This window comes from Cariama cristata, unplaced genomic scaffold, assembly GCF_000690535.1.
Source record: "Cariama cristata isolate BGI_N322 unplaced genomic scaffold, ASM69053v1 scaffold5690, whole genome shotgun sequence".
Lineage (NCBI taxonomy): Eukaryota > Metazoa > Chordata > Aves > Cariamiformes > Cariamidae > Cariama > Cariama cristata.
In genome coordinates, this window is record NW_009592852.1 from 20,855 (window position 1) to 43,389 (window position 22,535).

The following is a 22,535-nucleotide window of genomic DNA, read 5'->3' on the forward strand; positions in this document are numbered from 1 at the left end:
AAACCTGCTCTTAGGCAGCCAAACCATCCTTTCAGCTATACATTATTACAGCTTGTGATTTTCAACTGATTTTTTTCCCTAGCTGTGCTGCAGCAAATTGTGTCATACATGAGCATCCAAAGAATGGTCAAAGCACGAAGAAACTGTCTTTAACCATGAAGTTTACCAAATATAGACTTATTTGTGATACAGACAGACATCATCATAGTTTTCTCACACTCATTTCTCCACACTAAAGTGACATGAAAAAAGTACAGAGAGATATAAGGGAGAAAACGCCATCAGCACATTACAGAAAAACAAATACTGGAAAAGCAAACTAGCACTAAGATTAGTTTTAAAAACAGAAAGATCATGAAGACAGAAAATAAAAAAAAATACCCTGAGCCTCACATGTTTTAGCTTCACAGTACATCCAGGAGGAGAGTGACACACCAGTAGCCCACCCGATTTAACAGGCTCCTTGTGTATAACTGAGAACAGAGCTAGTGAGCAGATCATTCCTGACTGGATGTATCACATCATGCGGTAACTCTTACCTAAAGCTTTCTGGGTATTCAACAACAGCCATGTTGATAACATCCAGTGCATGCTGATAGTGCTTCTGAGCTGAAAAGAGCAGGGCCAGTAGATGAAGTGAATTCATGTCATCTTTGCACAGTTGCAGTGCTTCTTGAAGATGTTCTATAGCATCAGAAATCTGGGAGGAGATAGGGCAGAAATAAAAAGAGAACATATTTCTCCTTCAGTACCACATTATATCCCAAAGGTAAGAACACATACAGTCACCAGAAATTCTGAAGAAATCCTACTTAGGCACCTATGAGAAAGACTTCTACTATCTGAACAGTTTGCCAAAATTAACAGACTGCACTGCTTGAATAAAAACCACACATTCTAGAGAAAGGAGTCTGTAGTATTACTAATCACTGCTTATAAACAGGAGAAGCAGACCTGATCCAATCAACCCTCTCTGCCATGGTGTTTCTATGCTATAAACAAATCCACTACAGAGGTCCAATTCTCAACTCCATTTTGTAGGATGGGTGGCTGGTTCTTCACCTAGGGGACAGCATTACACATCTCTGCTGCATTTTGTCTCTTGTGATGGCTGTACAAGGCCTTTCATGATTTGGATCAAAAACATACAAATTAAGTTTGAATATTCAAGGATAAAAGAGTCAACATGCAAAATACTGTCAGAAAAAGAAATATCTTTGCAAGCAGCAATGTAAAGAGCAGTCCTGACACTCACAGCAGCAGCGTGTCATTAGAATCAAGTCTCACTTGGCAGAAAACGTAACATCTATAATGTATGCAAGTAGATCACATGCTCTTTGTGATCCAATACCCTATTTTAGGTTATGTGTTCAAAAAAGAACTCCTTAGTAGATATTCTTCCCTTTGGCTACCAATAAGTTTTATATGGAGGATTTTCTTTAAAATTCTCTAGTGTCTGAAATTACTGTTACTTCAATTATTCCAGATCTGTGTTTGGCCCTGGAAGCCTGTAGAAGACAAACCAGAAAAATGCTACTGATTATCTAGATCCCAGATATACTTCTGGGAGCGTGGTACATATGCTGTTCATGAGACAACTTCATCCTAATGTGCAAGTGACATTTCACTCTTACGGGGCATATGCAAGCCAAAGTACTTAACTACTCTATTACTGGTGTCTCCATGCAAGTCTGGAGATCAGCGCAACTGCTCCACAGACATAACCCCAAACTGGCACCTGGCCCACAGCTTCAAAACTGCTGAATGTCCTGGCTTAGATTCAGGTTGGGATATATGACTGAGTGCTCAACTTTAATGAATTACTGCTTGTCAGTGGAGCTACTTTAACCACATGTGTTAATATAGTCTACTGCAAAGGTAAACACATTCATTTAAATCACCAATGTTCCCTCAGAAGCTTACTAGGACACGTTTTCTTAGAATGTAAAACCACTAGCAATGACAAGACAATTTGGAACCAGGACAACAGGCATGAGACTGCAGTGGGCCCAGATCTATCCGTCCAAAAAGTTCTTCAGTAGATATACCAGAGGTATATCAATTTGACTTGTTAAAACAAAGCTGCTATCAAGACTCTTCCTGCACTCATGACTAAATATACTTCTTATTTTTTCTATTCCTCTGTCACAGACCTGCACAAGTAGTCACAAAGAAATGCCAAGTTTGGGGAAAAATAAGTTCATTAGAAGAAAAAGAAAATCTGTAAACCAAACAACTGGAAGGGGCTTTGAGCACCCTGTCCCAGCTGACCCTGCTCCAAGCAGGGTCAGAACTGGATGATCTCCAGAGATCCCCTCCAAACTCAACTATTCTATGATTCTATTCCAAGACTTGGGAAGATGATCCTAATTTGCTAGTATGAATCAGACAAAGAATCAATAATACTTGCAACTAGTGTCTTTACTGAGGAACTTCAAAATTGTAAGGATACTTGACCTTACTTGCATGTGAACATGCAAACTACGTCACTGAGACCTTGCTTTAGACGTGCAAATGTCTGACAATGGCACAACTGCAAGTTCATACCCCTAACAGAGGTCAGCTATCAAAGCTCTCTTGACTCTCTTGCAACATACATGAAATAAAGCAGCACTAAAGTCAGTTGTGGTCGCTCCTGCAAGCCTGTGCCTGTTGAATAGGTCATCACATACTGGTGAAATAGATGTAATCTAAAATAATTTTCCCCTGTCCTGTAGCACAGGGTTTGCAATGGTTACATCTCATTTCAGTGCTTCCCTCTAGTACCATCAGAGTCACAGACAATGGCTGTTTTTGAAAGTTAATCATGCTTCCCTGACACTTGATTGTTTAACTTGAGCCCAAAAAGTTTCCCTAGTGATGTAACACCATTAGTAGCCTACACAGTAGTGCTGTATAATTAGAAACAATGGACAAGCCACAGATAAAAAAAATAACCTTTAATAATATGAAGAGACTCTATTCCTTTACAGGAAGCATTATACAAAACAACCACCTGCCACAGGCCAGATGCAATGAAATACAAGCTAAATTCCTAGAATAATAAAAGCAAGATACTCAGCAGCATTCAACACAAACTTCTTTTGAAAAGCAGAGATCATCAATCTATTGACAGATACCACAGCTTATTTATTTAAGTAACTGTAATACGAGAAAGATGGAAGCTGGCAGCCCAGATGGCACCCTGAAACTTCAGGGCTGTATCAGAGGTAGGCTGCCAGTTTAAATTCCCTACAAGTGTTGCGCTTTAAAGTAATCTTATTTCAGCTGGACTGCAAGTCTGAGTGGGGCTTGCAATTACAAGATGCTACCCTTCTCTGATTTATCTTTCTGTTAATAAATATACCACATGTGTTCTGCATGGCACACAGGTATATTCGGATCACACTAATTAGGAAGTAAAGATACTGCAGTAAGCCAGAAATAGCATTTTGCAGTGCTACCAAAATAATGCCACAGTATGGATTGTTTAGGCTGCCTCTTATGTAATAGGATTTATTTCCATAATGTTATATATTTCCTTAAAAACAATGCTGGGATGTCACAATTGTAAGTATAAAAAGGAAAACTGTATGACTGTTAAAAATAATTCCCAACAGTAGAATACACTCGCATATTTAGAATGGTAAATGAAACAGGATCTCCTAAGAGGAGTTTTCAGCCCTTATAATTTCGTATTAGTTGTGAGTTACAGTTAATTAACCATTAAAACTATGCTCTCCACCTCTTTTTATAGCATGGGGATCATAGAAAGGAGAAAGCTTTATTGACTGGCAAGAGGTTCCATTGAAAACAGACATGCTACATTCCACCAGAAATTCAGACAAGTAGGCGCAGACATATCTGTGAGTTAAGTTATTACTTCATTCTTCAAGCTGTTTTTGATGATCAGAAAAATCTAGGCCAGGACCTAGACAGAAAAGCAGACAAAAAAAGAGACCAGAACTACCCACATCCAGCAGTTGCTAAAAGAAGCACCTCTTGATACCTACTGAAACAGAGCTCCCCTTCTGGGGCAAAGAAGAGACAGCAGTCTTGCCTTCTTGAAACGAAAATAAAAACAGTGGAAAAAACAGATGAAATATTTCCTCTGGTGTCTTAACTGAAGTTTATCTTATTTTTACATCCAGACATTCTGGAAGGCAGTAGATGTTTTTTGGATATTGCCACTTGAAACTCCAGGTCTGTTGGCAGCCCACAGATGAAACTGATAAGTGAGACCTCTAATTCTCAGCTGCTGGCCCCTGGCTGTCTTTCCGTTCGTATTTTCATTCAAAGAAAGGTCAAATCAAGTATTAAAATGCTATGAAACCCCTATATGTTGGTTTATGTATCCTATACTGATTTACATGGCATTCAAGGTCAAGTACACCACCACCCAAAACGAGAAGGGATTTAGCACTTAAAATTAACAAGAGCACGGACTCTCTAAAGTCATTTCCATAGAAACTGGTCTGCTAAAAAACAAGGCAAGGCATTAAAATCAGTGAGCTTTAAAATGTTCATTCTACCTTGTTTTTGCTGATCCAAATGCTGTTACCACAGAAACAGGAGAAGCAGCCGAACCAGCCACCGGGAGTTGGGAGTTACAAGTCTCATTTGTTGATCAGTTCGGTCAGCTGCCAGCCAGGCATTGCAGGTGGAGATAACCACCGCAGCAAATACTGACCTTGGCCTTGTGGTACTTCAGCTTCAGGGGGAAGCCAGATTGAGACCCTCCTTACAGAAGAGGGTATTCAACTCTGTATTTTGCTGAAAAATCCATCCTAACATGCTGTGGGGCTGACCTAGACCCTCCAGGAGTCACTGCAGTCCTCCCAGTGACTCCGGTGGTCTTTAAGACACAGAGCCCCACACACAAACACAAGCACATCATCATCATATTTCATTTTGGTTCCTGGTGGTTTTCAACTCCTAACTCTGCGAAAACCTTTTATAACAAGTTGTCACATCCTCACCATGTGTCAGAGGGAAGCTTATGCTTTTCCATAAATTTCCCTTTCCCACTGCTGACAAAGACAAGTGCTACTGGAAATATTTTAGAGAGTCTTCCAAGGAAGACAAATTGCTCCAGCTTTGCTTGGCACTCTATTGGTCAGCTGCTTCTCCTGCTTTGTTCCATGAAAACGCTCTCTTATCTACACAAGCTGATACCTAGATTTTTCAGTGTTGGCTAAGGTTACCCGATTTATTGACCTTGACTATGGAAACAAAAACGCCTATTTGTTGAGAATAACATTCAGGTATTATATTATAACCTACTGTGCAGGAATGGCCTGATTTGTCGATACTGTACCATTGCCTGATGAAAGCCCTAAATGTAATGTTCAATAGTTAATGCAATCTATCAAAAAAAGGTATCATTTATCTTTCAGTTAATCAGAAACAGAATATATTAGATACTTTAAATAATTAAGGATATTAAAAATGCATTACCAAATGTTTATCGTTAAGTAAACTGGCAAAAGAAGAGTAGGATATTTTACAGCAGTCTAAAAATAAAGATGTCTCAGGTATCTCCTCTCTCTCCAAGCATGCGTTAAAGATTTATATCTTGTTAGATGGGAAGAGCAGGAGCAGCATCGCAGGGGTCAGGCTGACACTACATAACACACTTAGATCACACATCTATGGTAGCAGGAGCGACTGGCAGAACATCAAGGATGAAAATGTACAGGTGAGACAGACAAAAGAAAAAGTGAACATGAGGACAAGAGACTGAATGGAAAGAACAGGAGGGAAGGGAAATAGCAAAATGAGACGTATGAAACAACACTGCAAAGACAGGCCACAACTGGAGAAAAAGAACAGGTAATGAGTTAAAATCCAGCAGACCACTAACAGTGAAAACAACAAAGAACCAACGACCACAAAAATCTTGATTTTATTTTTAAGGATAGCAGATGAAAAGCTGTAATGCTTTTACTCGTGGCAAGAAGCAGAAGAGGCAGCAGATCAGACAACCTCCCTAAGAGGCAAAAGCTGTAAGAGAAAGAAGGGTAGGGTGGACATTTTTTAATGAAAGACCCTGAGCAAACTGCATCATAAAGCAGCCAGTAGGCAGATGAGAAAGTTAAATAAGCCATTTTAATTATACTTTCTTATTGAAGGTTTCCTCACAACACACTGCTCTCATTATGAAAGGGTTACAAAAGTGACATTATCAAGAGTGTGCTCTCTGGGAACAATTAGTTTAACCTAATGAACACACAGCTCCCCTAATTAGCTCAGGAAAGTAAGAAGGATCCAACTGTTTGACTCTGTAGTGTAGACTAAGGAGAGAAAACTGCAGCAAGCAGAAAGTCTGCCAAAGGAGGGAACTATGATGATGAAATTTCAAATCTAGCTAGAGAAGCATTTAAAAAATAGGGGCTGCTCCAATAAAGACCTTGGCTTTTAAACAGAAGGGACAGAGAAATAAAACACATCCCAATTATAAAAAGAAGGGACAGAAAAATAAAGCACAGCCTAAATGTTTTTTCAGAAAAGTAGCGCAGTGTATTTTCTGATCAGCTTAATTTTTATGAGTTAACACCTGCAGCAGCATTCAAATGCCAACTAATCCCACTCACTGCAGAGCTCCAGCACCCGTCAAAGCCTAACGCCGAACGTGCCCAAGTATGGAATAAACCAATCCTCAGCACAGACAGCATGCGATCTGGCGTGATACAGAACCGGGCAGTAATGAGAGAGCCTTTGGAGCGGCCTGCAGCAGGACACAGCATGATACTCAGGAAATAGGAATAAACACACCTCGCTTGCCCCACACGGACAAAGTCGCTCCAAGTGGGAACAGCACTGCTCAGGAGTTAGAGCTGAATGTGTGCCCTAGGGAAGGTCATTCCATGTGCTACAGAATTACCATTTAAAGAAATAATTTAAAAAAAATCTTACACAAACTTATTCTGATTGTTTTCAATTATAATGTAGGAAGGAAAGGACTCTGTTTAGCAAGTTTGGGTCTTGTTCATTTGGACTATCCTTCTCCCACCCTCTTATGACTCAGTGGTTGCCAATTATTGCACATACCTGTCTGACAAGAGCCAGCTGCAGTGACAAGTAGAGGATGATTTGGTGATCTTCTGGGGCCAACTCACGTGCTCTTTAAGGACAACCGCACAATACAAAAAGAAAAGTGACTGTTAGATTGTACTTCACAGAACTCCTTTGCCATGAGTCACACAAGTACAGAACAAAACCTAGTCCGCTCCTACAGAAAACACTTCCAGTAACAGGAGAGCACACCAAAACTAGACAAAAAGCAGATCAATGCTGGCCTGGCTAAGCCAAGCTCACAGGAACAAGCATGAGAAACACAACTGCCAGGATGTTATACAACAACTTACAAGCTCCTTCATTAAATGCCACTTAATGTTTTGGAACTTGGATAACTGATATGGAGAACGTAGCTCTTAATTTGTGACAAACCCATTAAAACATTATTTTAAGTAATTTAAGTGAGGGAGATAGTTGCCCAACTTGTTCCTATATTGCCACTTTTCAAACAACAGGGGAGGGTTAGGTTAACACTGAAAAAGTTGTAATTGTTTCTGCTATTATTGCAACTATAAGCATGTAGAGGACTACAGATCAGGAGTCCATGATGCGAGCTGGTGCTCAAACACACAAAACATCCTCCACTCTGCAGCTTCTAGTCTAATCGCTGACAGTAGACTCCTAATTTGGAAACGGAAGACAGTGAGGGAGGAATGAGGATTTGATGGCAGGAGTTGAGCCTGGACCAAACACGAGGCCCTTACTTCTCAAGTTTGGACTTCTTAGATATTATCTTCTAGTCCACAGCAAGCAACAGCGTGCACTGCAGCGATCTCTCGGCTAGTGAAGGCTGTAGTGTCTCCAGCAGAAGATGTGGAGGTCCTTCACACAGGCCTGTGCAAGGCAGGGAACAGGGATGGACAACCAGGGCAGAACTGTCCCTCAGACTATGCTAAGCATGAAACTGCAGTCTGAGCTTGCTACCCAGTGGAGAAGCCATTAATCAAGGTAACGTGAAGACAGCGTTTTGGGGACTTAACCTAGGAGCAGTGTGGGGCACTGGCTCATGCCACACTGACAGCCTGGCCCAGGGACCAGTGGATTATCCCCTCACTGACCCACAGAGCTCACTCCTAGCTCTGCAGCACAGGGAAGTCATTTCACATGGGAGAGATGGGGAAGAGGAAGGCCCCTCGTAGCAAAATGACATTCCTGACCTCTTTCTGGGTTGTGCTCCAGGACACCAGGGAAGCCTGCACCTGCATCACCCTGCCCAAAGCGAGCACGATTACCCTCCTTATGAGGCAAGCATGACAGGCTGACAAGGCTGGTACTTTAAAACCCTGCTAAAACTATTTATTTGCTAATAATAAACAAACAAAAATCAAAGAATTACTTCAGGAAACAAACCACACACTGTTTTAATGGCAGTCACCTCTCAAACGATGTCTTGGTCTGTGAGCAAGAAGCTGTTGGGAATTGACTTTTATAACTAATGGCTCTAGAACAAATTAATTTAATATGGACCGAACGCGTTCTGTAACTCTGCAAGTCAAGGTAGCACTCAAGGATTCTGAAGCAATGTCAAAGACATCAAGGTGCAATTAGTACATGCAAGTCACTAATTTGTGCCCCCACTTTAAAAAACAAACAAAAGTAAAATCCCGACAAAACCAAAACAAAACCAAAAAACCAACAAGACTCCACAAGATAGAAGGGGGCCTTGCCCTAGGCTGTTGGAGCAGGGTGAGCCACCTCTTTAGCTAGCAGCTCCTGTGAAACCTTCAGTAGCCTCTCCAGCAATAAGTAACGGGAAAGTTCACATGGGTGTATGGGAGAAGAGATTAACGGTGCTTTTGAAAAGAAACAAAGGGTTGTTACTTTACTGTTCAGTTTCCTCAAAAGGTATTAGAAAAATACTTGATCCAATCTTCCACCTGAAAAGGCCACTTGTAAAGACAGCTACAGAGATGGCCTGAGATATCATACACATACTGTAAAAACAGGTGAAAAGCAAGGAAGGAAAAAAAAAAAAGAAACAAGCCAAACTCAGGCATTTAGGAAGACACTAGTAAGCAGCTCACTATCACAACATCCCCGTTGCCTGAAGTTTGAATACCTAATATTTGGCTAGAAGCTTGTGTGCTTCCTAGCTAGAGTTAAGATACCACGAAAAGAAGCCAAAGCCAGTGGGAAAGGTCATAGGATAAAAATAAATGCAGTTTAAAAGCACTGCAACACCGCAATTACATCAAAATTGGGTAGTAGTGAAAGTATTACATTGGAGTCCAGCAACTAGTGTGACTTGAAGTATACTCCTGACCTAAAGAGTGACCAAACAAATGGCTTTTTAAAATTTTATCTTTCAGATCTCCACAGGGTAAACATCCAGAAGTACATCTGCGGTTTCAGCTTACTACATGCTCTTGCAACCACCGCAAAAATAGTGCAAGACAAACGTGCTGGACTCCTCCTTGCTCAGCATCAGAAAAACAGCTAAGATCCAGTAACATGTTCAACCTGCTGCATCTGTACTTTAAGACACCAGAGATCTCAAGTTTTCTTCACTTTTATAGTGTATTTATGACCACATCAAACCCAGAATTAGATACTTCAGCCCAAGATTCAGACCATATAAGCTTCCATTTAGTTGCCATCCAAAGTCTGTAGGCACTTACATTTACAATGTCAACTACCCAAACACCACCTAGTGCATTTTGGGTGGTGTAACTGAGCTGAAACAGGGTCAGGAAGCTCACACCTCACCTCTCTACCACAACAGAACTGACAAAAACGGTTTTTAACCCAAGGTAACTGTATTTGCAAAGGAGTTTAATTCACAGATACTTTCAGGGCAGAACCATTCAATCAGACTCCCCCACAAAACACAGTGGTGAAGAACAGGTGAGTGGGACTGCTTTGTACCACTAGCTCCATAGCCCCCTTTTCATATAATTGATCCTGTAAACACTCATTAGGACAGCAATCAGCCCCTCCCTGGTAAGTACACTGATGTCAGGTCACCCCATAGCAGCCTACACCCTGGTAGTGAAGGTACTTCCTCCCCATGAGAGAAACAGGAGTTTAAGCCCGCTTCACACAGGAACGGAGACAAAACTAGCTTTCCACATTTGCCTGCTGGCATCATGTGAGGAAGCTGCACAGCCCAACACCATAGATGTGACAGCAGCTAATTTGGGGCTAGGCTTATTTCTGTTCAGTAGCAGAACAGGTACTCTTACCTTGGATACTCAACCAAATAACCACTGCATTTAGCCATCACAGAAATGGTTTTGACAGACTGTTGCTGAAAGCTACTGAACTGTTTTTAAACTTTCAGGCAAGGAAGCCTTACGCAGAAGAAAAAAACACATTAAAATAACAATTATTCTGAATTCAAATAAAGAAATACACAATGCAAGTATTCGCAAGATTCCTACTCACCTCTCCAAAGTCTGAAGTGCCTTCTTGTTTAATTCATCCTGAGTGGCCTTCAGAGTAGCTGTAGGACAAGATACAATACCATTTAAGAGTTGAGTTCAATGTTTCAAATTCAATAAATAAATAGTTACACATGCACACAGTATTTCAAACCGGTAGCATAAAAACTGCGGAAATCTGGTGGTGTGTGTGCGCTCACGGCTGGAAAACATGCTGTTTTGTTTTTAAAGAACAGTACAAAACCAGTATTTTAACCTGAATTCTCATTTCATTTTTATTAAAGACTCTTCCAATTCCCTCGTCTGAAATGCCAAAGCATTTTTTATTTACGTATGCCACTGAAGGGGTCTGGGAGGAGAAGGGGCCATATGCTAACTAGATACTAAGAGCATAACAGGCCCTCTGCCAGGTTGATGTATATGCTAAAAGCAGTAACCAGCAACATATTCTGACTCAGATACAGATTGTCTCCACCACCATCTTCATGTAGGAGGGTGTTGCAGGTTGAACAGGGAACACCAGGAGCCAAACTTACAGTTCTATGACAAAAGTCTTGCCAACACATCACCTCCTTTGAGACCACAATAGACTTTTAGCTTACTTCAGGTGTGGCATTAGCCACTAACGTCCTCCTTGGTGCCTCAAATTGCTTGGCTAAAGAATCCTGCCCACTATGCTCACTTCTCAATGTGTGAATTAATTCCTAGCCAAAACCATAAAAGGAGGGGAAAAAACACATTCTTGTTATGCCAGGGTATCGTAAAATATCATCGTCATCAAGAGCAAGGGGAAGAGAAGAGAAGCTTAGAGAAACATGGCTTTCTCAGAACCAAATATCTGGGAAGCTAGCAATAGTTTTCAGAATTACATTGGCTGTCTTGTTCTGGTTCTTGGTTTTCACATTTTGCATAGCAGTTGTTCCTTGTTCTGCCTGTCTTGAATTTGAGAGCTACTGATCAACAGTACAAAGAAGCAATGAGTAGTTAATCCATCTGCAAACATACACTTATGAATACATTTGACTTCATACATCAAGCCAGTGTAAGCTCCAGAATAGAAAGTTATTAAGTAATATATACTTAAGCAACAAAACCAGACAAAATCCAAATATTCTTAAAAGTTATTAAGAGGAAAGAGTTGCGTTCTTCTACAAAATGTACTAAGGTAATCAGTTTCTTTGGATTCTGCAAAATGCTAGTGAATGAAACTTTGAAAGTAATTTATTTTGCTGAAGTAGTTACACTGATCAGATCTCTTTTATTCCTGCATCTTCCAACAGTTCTTCAAAACACCAGGTTCTTTCAGGAGGAACAGCAACCTTCAGGATTTCCCAAGTCATAAAGATCAAAAATTGCTTATGCCACAAAAATCTACTCTAGGTAGTAAAAACTGAACAAAAAATTTGCAGTTTAAAGAATAAATTTGAAGACATGGATTTTCATGCAAAATGCAGCATTTCTTAGAACTAGCTGGAAATATTTCACTCTCAATAGCCCTAAATTGAGTATTCAGGTCCACTGGAAAAAGGTAACAGAGGATGAAAATTTAGAAAAAAAGATTAAAATAATCAAGATTGATGTAAACATAAAAATGCTTCAGGACACACTGGAGAAGATTTGATCATAGCTATAAACATTCATCCAGAAAAATGTCAGATTCTGTTTCTCATGGAAACCACAAGATCCCTTATGTAAGATACAGAGCAGTTCTGCAGATGCCACACAATGAGGAAGACTTAAAGAAATTTTACTATTTACCCCCCAAAATACACATCAAATGGAAAAGCTAGAAGAACTTCTATGTTCCACGTGGCAAGACATTTGACTGATGGTTAGCTTGTAGTCAGAAAGAACACAAAATATGTTATGGAAATGAAATGATTACAACTAGTCAGCTTTGCCTCTGCACTACTGGGTAACAGCATGTGAGTCCCACCTCCCACAATATGAACCGCATCTTCAGCTACAATTAAGTTGGAAATCTGGTTGTCTGTCTCTAGATTTGTGTCTGACTTGGATAAACACGTTGAAATTTGTGTTTGACGATACTGAGGGCTGATGCTGCAAGTTGACTATGCCATTTACAGGGCCTTTACAGCTAAAGGAGATAATTAGGAAAAAAAAAAACAAAACCATGAAAAGTGATTTTGAGAGGGATGCATAAAAAAAAGCTTGGCCACCAAGCCAATGGAGGTGATTCTCACCCTGTACTCTGCCCTGGTAAGACCCCCCTTGCAGTACTGCCTTCAGCTCTGGGGGCCCCAACACAAGAAGAACACGGACCTGTTGGAGCGAGTCCAGGGGAGGCCACAAAGATGATCCAAGGGCTAGAGCCCCTTTCCTATGAGGACAGGCTGAGAGAGTTGGGGTTGCTCAGCCTGGAGAAGAGAAGGCTCTGGGGAGACCTCATAGGAGCCTTCCAGTACCTAAAGGGGCCTACAAGAAAGATGGAGAGAGGTTTTTTTACCAGGGCCTGTAGCGATAGGACAATGGGTAATGGATTTAAACTAAAAGAGGGATGCCCTACCCCTGGAATTGTTCAAGGAAGTTGTCATCACTGCAACCCACTTGTATCACTGAAAACTCTCACTTCAGACAAAGAAAAGCTTGCAGCATAGAGACAGAATTAGGTGGGTCTGACTAAACTTCTGAAAGTTGTGCTCCATTCTCTGATGCTGACAGCACTAATGAATTCTTCAGCCTCTACCCAACTTCAACCACTGCAGGCAGGGCTGCTGCAGTTCTACCAACTAAAACGCAGTATGACTTAGATTAAAATAACCTGCAAAGCAGTCTGACCACAGTGAGTCAGAGAGCACAGGGGAGTTTAAGTTTCTGAAACTTCAGCAGTTATTCCCATAAGACACAGTACTCTTGCAAATGCCACCTTAGGAGCCCAAGATTTATTTCTAAAGCACTCTGGGTTTTTGAAGGAGCTTAAGCCTTACCAAAAAGTCAATGGGATCTTCAACAACATTTTGGTACCTAAATATGAAGCTCTAAAGTCACATTTGGCAACAGAGGAGGGCAGGTTCTGTGTTAGTAAGCAGGTGCAGCACAGTAGGTGTGAATGCATGGAGTGAAACACTTAATGCTGAGGATCAGCATCAACATTACAAACATGAGGCCAGAGGTTTAGTTCAAGTCTTGTCCACAGACTGAGCACCCATTAGCAGCTGCAGCATAATCAGGTCTATTTATGTAGCACATTAGTTTTATGGGAAAGAACTCAGTTTGTGCTGTGCAAAACTGTTCCATTATGTGAATCACAACGTAAGAAGTGGGGATGACTGAGAGATGGACTTCAGAAATACATTTCTGATCCAAACTAAAACACCAATGTGCATACACCCTTTTGCACATATCGATGGGTTTCAAAAAATGTTCCTTTTTGTTAAGACAAATACAGCAAGTTGTACAGTTTTAGCACCCAGAATTATAACTGAAGATTGCATGTGTTGACTGTTACCTCCAGAAGCAAAAATCATGGGTTCGTTCACTAATAATCAATGTCTAAATTTTTTTTTTTTTTAAAAAAACATTATCTGGTGCTGTCAGTATACTGATTATTTATAAAATCCACAAGGACTGATAGAAAAAGTTTCCAATTCAGTCCCTGATCTGTGGCCTTATACCAAAATTATAAATGAAAACAGAGATAGAGCACACACTTTCATCTCTGAAAGAGTGAGGGTCTGTCAAATCTACAAAGATTTCACAAGATGTGAGGTGGTGGTTAGATAAGAAGAGCACTTGTATTTCACAATGCATTCTCAATCTGGTCTTTCCTCCTTAGCCTTTGTTAAACTCATCTCACCTTCCCCTGTCTTCAGCGGATTCTTCACCAGACCTAAGAGAGGCAAAGTTGACAATACAGCTTGTGTCAAAACTGGAACTATGAGAGGAAGAGAAAGGTTTGCTGTTGACACTGACCCATTGGGAACAGATCTGCAGAAAATTTAGCATAGCAACAGAGGGACATTCTGTATGAACAAAAAATCTGTGCTTCTAAGAGTGAGGCAAAAGTGGCAACGACTTCCTCTGAGGACACATCTTTCAGCTACTTCAATGAGACTTATTTCAAGAAAGAGATAACTAGACATTAAGAACAAGGAAGCTACACGTATTGCTACCCAGCATAAGTTTCAGGAAGTCTTATTTCATCCAGGAGTAAATCTAATAGTTGTAAAGTGACCTTATATCAAATGCTTCCACAAGTTCTTTGAATTGGCATTCAATAGGATTCTCTCTTCTGATTCTGCTTTTCAGCAAGTGCTTTTTGCAGGTCACAAAAAAAAGGTTTTAATACAATTCCTCAGTGCCTTCGTCACACAGGAGGAGAAATACTTACTTACTAAAAGGATATATTAAATAAAAAAGCATAACCTTGGATGGAAGGCATCATGTTATAATACTGTAACCTTTGTAAGGCAATTGGTCAAATCTCTCTGAAACAGTTACCATCGAAAATGCTGACTCACTGAAAGTCAGCTCAAGTGGAAAGTTATGGAAATCATATATATCCACAGATGTTTGACTGTGTGTCTGCGTATGTCACTATGAGCTGGTATAAACACAATGATAAACAACATTGACAGTGTGATGCAGGATTACACAGGGGAGTTGCTATCTTCCTTTCAGTATGCTCTACTTTTGCTTTCTCACTGTGATAAGCTATTTTTTAATGATGCTAATGAAAAATGTCTCATTAGTGCAAATTTGACATTTTCTAGTAAAACACTGCTCCATATTCATGATCATCATAAGTATACTTTTGAAGGACTTAATCCATTTTATTAAAATATAACCTGAAAGATGGAAATATACTCTTCAGATTTCCCTCAAATAACTGAATGACTGTCCCTATTGACTTAAAGGCTAGAGACAGGAGGAGAAGGCAGATATTCCACTGTTTCACAACATAAATCAGATGCTAATCTGGAAAAGAAAAATTCAAGGCGGTTGTTATGAAGACTGTTTCTTTTACATTAAAAAAGATGCTTATTACAAGAGTTGAACTAATTTCTTGAAAACTCAGAGAAGACTTCTCTTCCAGAAGAAAAGTTTCCAATTTGCATTTTGCTCTACCACAGTATTTTTATAGCCAGAATACAGCACATGCCTCTACAACTCCATTCTTTAGAAACCACCTTCTTTCCATGCTGAGGATAACAAATAGATTGTAATGGGCTAACATAGAAAACCTACTATCTCCAAAAATATTCTCTGGGATCTTTCATAGCTTTAGGGACAGTTTAAACAAAATCTAGGCAAAATGCCCTAAAAAGCTAGGCTGTTATGCAGAACTCAATGTTTAATGAATTTTAAAAAAAACCTATGAGAAAGTTCAGGCTAGGAAGGACATATGTTTCTTGACATGAACTTTCTAGGGGGGACTAATTCTGAGGCAGAGAAATGGAGAACTGAAGAGTGCTACAGTGTCTGATAGCCTCCATGTTAGAAAGTAGTTCTCGGAACAGATGATCAGATAAGGCTGGCTGAAAAAATACACTCCCTTGCACTACTGAAGAGTACAAGCCACTTCCTCATGTGCATGCCTTGCAGAATTCTCATGTAACTTGGAAGGCCAGCGTATTTCCATGACACTATACAGTCATTTTAGCTTTGTTTCAGGCTCATGTGCCGGAAGAAGTTGTTTCACTTCTATGGGACCCATCTGACAAAAAAGTCATTGCTTGCATGTGGGCAGGACTGCCAAATGGATTAGGAAACACACTAGCTCAGTCGTTATTCAAAGAAACTATGTTAGAAGGCCTTCTGCCTATGGTAGAAGTCATAGAAGAAATACTCTTCCCACCTGTGAGCTTGATGAAGGTCAGAGCTAGAACTGTCCCAAACACTGGGACTTCAAGCCCTTCTGGCTACCAAGCACCAGATGTGCAGAAGCCTATTGTCCAGTCATTCAAAATCCAAGCAAGCAGCATTAAAATAAAATACTTTTATATTCAGTGGTTTGTATCTAGTCAACACCAGTGAGGTAGGTATTTTTATCTTGTTTACTTCCAAGCAGAGAAAGAAACGACATCAGAGAGGCTGAATCTCTGTGGGGAATCAGTACATGCCAGGAACTGAAGTCAGGCATTTCTGACTCCAGTTCTTGGATTGTATTTCTTTATGTGATTTATGAGTAGGTGACAAAAATATGAAAATAGATGGAAAGTTTTACTTTCTGTTGTGCAAATAAGTGAAAGAAATATATTACAAATATTCAAGTAAAGGACATCAAGCATTGTCAGCTATGGTCAGGCTACCACCTCCTAAGTAATGATTTGCATTTCTTTCTTTACCTAAAAACTTCACTTTTATTATCGCAGAAGACAGTTCTCTCAGCAACTGAACAGTCCCCATTTGTCTTGCAATCTGATTGTTTTTCATGTCCAGTCAGCACTAAAAGCAGAGTTTCTAATAAATTTCCATTGCTTGCACTGAAGACTTTGAACAGATGCTCTCCATACAACATACTTGACAAAAAGTGTAACTCACCATCAGTAGCTTGAAGACTGTATGTCAGGCCCAGTGCCAGGTAACCCTTTGCTAGGGACTCTCCAGCATCCTCACCCAGGTCTACCACCATTTTAGCAAAGTATTCTCCTTCTTCCAGCTGCAAAAGAGTTACGTTGAGACTTACAGGCATTTCCTCTATACTTGCTGCAATACCCATTAAACTTACCTGCAAGTGATCTGACAGCCATTCATACAAGGGCTTTCAGTGATCACAGTAAACACTTACAGAAAGGAGGATGTAGAAGGTCACATTAGCAGACCTTGGTGTACATGCACAGTTTTGAGAAAAGTTTTGTTTTAAGCATCTACCCCAAACTATTTCCAGATGTTTAAGGTTAATGAAGGACACTATTTCTATATTTCCCTTCAGGCACGCTTCAATCATGCAACCTTAAATACAAACATTGGACAAAGTGACTACTTATATACTACCCTAGCAGTACACTGAAAGGTTTAACAAGTTTCTTCCTTCAAAGGAAGAGACCATCTAATTTTGCTGTATGATGTTTTTAAACCTTAGCAAATTTTACTTCCTTTTAAAGCATTACTCGAGTAAAACAAGAGAGCACTTGACTGCAAGCTGCGTTCAGCTGCTGCTCGCAGTTCTGCTGCCACAAGAAGGAGACAGCAAATTCAGGACACAAATTTTGATCTGAAACACCACACTATCTTAGCTGTTCGTACTGCACTAGCCACATTTTGCATCTTTTGCAAAGACACAAATTCCTTGAAAATACATTTTATATTACTGATTGTAATGGGAAGAGAAAGCAGTCACGACCTCTCAGAATCAGCCTCCAAAACAGGGAAATAGGTAAGTTCGTCTCTTCTACTACAGTACAGACTGCTCTCCCCAACCCTCCTTTCCAGCTGGCCACACAGATCTACGTCTAATGAAAATATAAAGCTTTAGTATCTTTAAAATCTGAGTTAATGATAATTTTATACAAAATATGATTTGAATATTTTATTATAGAGTGTTTTTCATTTCTAACCTTAAACTCTCATTAACATCACTCACCCATTAGAAATAGAAAAGACTAAGACCTGCAGACTGTGCATATATGGAAAGGTATAGGTTGGAGAGGTACAGGGAAAAGCTGCATGTAATGCTTAAAAGACAGAGCCTACAGGAAGACCTCATTTCTGTACAAGATAGTCAACCATAATCAGAGTCATACCTCATCAAGAACCAGACATCATTACACTACCTGAAAAATCCTCCTTTTAGAAACCTCTATTACATGACAACTGATTTTTTGGAATGGGGTTGTTCAATTTTGAGAAAATACATTTTTGTTGGAAATCCAACTGTTTTAGATGCAAGTACTGCAGACATAACTGAAATGCACTCTCTTAATACATACCTTTATCAGACTTCAGCACCTCATAGTTCCTTAACATGTAAAAGGAGTCACTCATAATGAACTGGAATCAAAACGCACCAGCGCACCAGAAACTTCCCTTCTGCAGTGATCTGTTAATATGCTACCTATGAACATAATCTACTTGACTTGATATACTATCCTGTCAATAGGCCTCCTAGTTACATCACTTGAAGACATTCAGGTGACATTAACTAACAGCTTCCTAAACAAATAAGCCGGTATTTATTAGATGATATCAAACATAGGAAAAAAGTTACTGTTACTGTAAGCACAAAGAAAGGCTGAAAAATGCAAGCGAAGATGCAGTCTCCACTGCTTGAGTCTTTTCCTCACTTGTACAGCTTCCTGAGACCATACTATTCAAACTAGATATAGACCTATAGTTCCCAAATTTCTGAAACCTCAGATCAGTCAGCCCAATGACCAATGTATATTTTATCATCAAACTCTTCCCTGAAAGCACTATGAAAGCATCAGTCTTGCTGATTGCCTAGTCACCGATGAATCTGGAAATTACTAACTGAAATGGGAATACCCCCTTGGGGCATATTTGGGGCTATCAACTAAATTGCAAGGACTGCCTTTAACAGCATAACTGAAAGTCTACTGAAAACACTGGAAATAGTCCTACTGACTTCAGTGATGCTCAGATGAGCCCCTTTAAACTCTGATCACATCAGGAAGACTGAGATTTGTTCCAGGAGATTTCTTAATCCTGTCAGTAGCCCTACTGACTTCCTTGTCACATACTGAAGCGTGTTCTGGACCAGAGCCTAGGACAATGGAAGAAGCAAATGTCCCATGACTTGCCACACAGAGAGAGATAAAAAAACAAACAAACAAACAAACAACCCAAAACACCACAACAAAAACCCCTTCCCATGAAACAATAACTGAATTCTTTCAGGAACTTTTATGTAAGACATGAAATCTCTGCAGCCAGAAAATTAATTATGCACCTCTTTTGCCACCATAAACAGCTATATTCCCACTCTCTTTCTTCATTGTTTCTCCTCTTCTCCCTACACACACACTTGCATCCAAGAAGCCTCCATTAGATGAAGAAAAGAGCTATACAAGGAATTCTAATGACTAGCAAACAAGGGTAGGGGTGGGTAGAGTGTACCAAAAAAAACAGATTAAATGAAAGGCTTGGAGTTGAAATGGAGAAGTTTAAAATTGGAGAGATTTTGCTCCATTGTTTCTCTGAATGGTCAGCTGATGGCGTTTCCAGTCTCTGACTGATGGCCTACACCACATAAATCAGCAGCACACCATTTAGCTTTCTTGCCTGCCAGTTATCCAGGGCCACCTGTGAGTGTCAAATTAGTCTATTGTATGAATAATTAAAACCACAACTTTTCAGAATGGCTAAAAGAGCACTTCAAGCACAAACATTCTTGTAAACATTTATTCATACTAAACACTAATAGCACTTCGACCAGCCACAAAGATTCTCATGAATACAAACTTGGGTCAGCTGAAAGCTGCTTTGAAAATAAGTGGTCTTGCAAACTCCATCACAGCTGGTTCTGTTTGAGAGCATTTACTTTTCCTTCTTACAGCACTCAGCCACCTCCCCTGCCAGCCCTGTTGTGGCTGCCATCTGCCCCCTCTTCTCCCATTCTCCTACTCTTCAATCATTCTAGGCAAGTGTGAAAACCTTTCACTCACATCACCCACTGTGAGGTTTCAACTCCCCAGTGCATCAGTCTTGCTGATTGCCTCCGTCAGCTACGAATTTGGAAACCACTACCTGAAACAGGAATACCTCCCTCAGGGCATACTTGGGGCTACCAACTAAATTGCAAGGACTACTGGATTTCAGTCTGTATGAAAACTCCCTCTCCATACACCTGAGTGAAGGAGTAGTAGCAAGCCTCAGCTCTGATCTGTCAGTAAAGCTGTGTTCATGAGGGTCCTTAAGCATATGAGATGTCTCCACTCTGTGCTGTAGCAATGGGAAAGGGAGGGGGAAAGGCCTCCAAACGAGGCATCGACCCCTCTGGAGTCCCATCAGATACAATCATTCCCAGCTGCAGCTCCTGCCTGCTGCCACATTACCTGAAGCAGCAGGAGCTGCTCCCCCTTTCTCCTCTCCCCATGTGGTACCGGGTAGGTGAAGCCTCACCCTGTGGGACTCCCAGAAGTTGACGTGAGCTCAGTGGCAGAAAGCTTATCAGCAGAATCAAGATGTCCATCCCTACTCCTATTGGACTGTCAGCACCCAGCCTCAATATGAAGGGAACTTAAATGGTTCATTCACTTTAGAGAGCTCCAATCTTAAGGTGACACAACACTGCATTGGAAGAGCAAGAAACATGGGTCAGAACTTCTTGTTGCAGCTTACAGGCCCTTGCTAGTAAGCTCGAAGCCACAGGATGCCACACGTCCTCCCTGACAGCAGACATGGCACAGCATCATTTTGTGATTAGGAAAAGTACTGTTAACTGGTGTTACCTGGTCGCTAGCAGTGCCCACGGCAGCTCCCAACACCATGGAAAGATACTTCTTTGGGCATCAAGAGCGCCGCTAACAGCTTGAAGTCAGTTTCGTTAGAATCACTACTTGTTACTCTCTCAGAAGCAAGCAAAACCCAAAGTCTGAAAACCACAAAGATACACTTTCGATTTGGTCCTTACTGTTCTTACATTCTTCTGCATGCTTTGCACTGAATAGCCAGTGGAGAGAAGGGCAGCGCCACAGGTAGCCAGGAGAGGTTCCCTGCCTCTGAGACCTGCATGGAAGAAATCTCAGAAAGCAGGTGTGGGAGAAAAACAAACTAAAAAGAACTTTCTGTATTTTGAACTCAAGCTGTATAAACTGTCAGGAGACACCTGGAAGCCCTAGCTAAGCAACCTCTCCACCACACCAGAAACAAGCACACACCTGGCACCTGGAGAGAGACAAGCTGCCAAACTGTGAGCTGACACCAATAAGAGTGTAATACTGTGGGGTTGTTTGGTTTTGTTTTTTTTTTTTCCCCCCTTCCACTCTCTCCATCATCTTTGATGGAAAAGGAACAGTTGTTAGCTGTGTAACCCTGAGGGATGTTTTCCCTGCAACAGAAAGTGGCTGTTCCAGCCACCCCTGTTATTTGACCGTAGGTTTTGGTGTGTGCTCGAGCCAAGCCTGGGGGCATACTGACAAGGGAGTGGGGAACAGCAGGTGCTGTCCCCTGGCCTGTGGCCACCCAGCTGGTTTCCAACTGCCACCCAGCTTGTTTTTAGAAAAGCTGAAGCCCTACCCCACTGAATCAACACCCTCCAGGACTAAGCAGGAGCTGCAGTTCTCACCAGCATGGATTTAGAACAATTGAGGACAAGCAAATAGATGATGTACTGCAGCGTGGAAACGGCACCTTACTGCGCCAAAAAAGAGGCGTACACAAGGGAGGAGGCAGGAAACACATCAAGTGACACTGGGCCTAGGACAGCAGATAGCATTAGTGAAGCAGGGGAGTTTGGAAAAGAGTGAGACTGAGGGATACCCAAGCACGTAAGAGACCCAAATTCTACGGAAAGGGAATCTACACAAAATTACAAATGATGTTAACTAGTTGGATTAAGCTCTTCTTATCATTTTCACTATACTGGGTTGTAGGTATAGAGACTGCTTCAAAGAGGAGAAAAAAATTAACTATTGGTAAAAAAGAATGAGAAGAGGAAAAATGCATAGGAAGAAATTGTCCAATAAGGCATAGAATAAGGGAAAGGTTTTGTCTCACAGCTGTTCACAGCAAAATGAATCATGTGACATATGTCAGGAAAAAAAAAAATCCTGTGCCTTCTATCGTTGGTCTAGTCAGCATTTTCTCCATGTGTCACCAGTGCTAAGCCCACCAACGTACTCTCAATGTAAGATCAGTCCCCAGCACTGAGAAATACTTGGGCCTTTCCTCCACTGTAGCAAGAGTCGTTTGTTCACAACGGAGATCTACAGACAGCAAAATTCTTGGTCATTTTTGATGTCTAAAACCCTTGAGATTGCCCCAATCACAGAAGCTGTGAACATAAGCAAGGATGTCTTTTAAAAGATGAAAGGAATCTCTAGTAGCTCCTTACCATTCACTGCTCTCTCAGTAGCCTCTCACCCTAGCAATGTCGGTCCTCTAGAGCATCCGCTCAGCAGGCACAATAACTCCAATAATGGGACTAGATTTGATCTTTCAGTATTACTCATCCTG

General features: G+C 40.8%; 1 protein-coding gene across 1 annotated transcript in view; it reads right to left on the minus strand.

Annotated features, from left to right (window-relative positions):
• Positions 1-539: 539 nt before the first annotated feature.
• LOC104160119 (tetratricopeptide repeat protein 7A-like) overlaps positions 540-22,535 on the minus strand; it is a gene marked incomplete at its 3' end in the record, with an annotated part of 53,908 nt that continues 31,912 nt past the window's right edge. The window contains exons 7-10 of the mRNA XM_009698215.1: positions 16,941-17,058; positions 10,441-10,498; positions 7,030-7,102; positions 540-700 (exon numbers count right to left, since the gene is read on the minus strand). Coding sequence (XP_009696517.1) covers positions 540-700; positions 7,030-7,102; positions 10,441-10,498; positions 16,941-17,058 — 410 coding nt within the window. The remainder of the gene's footprint in view (positions 701-7,029; positions 7,103-10,440; positions 10,499-16,940; positions 17,059-22,535) is intronic.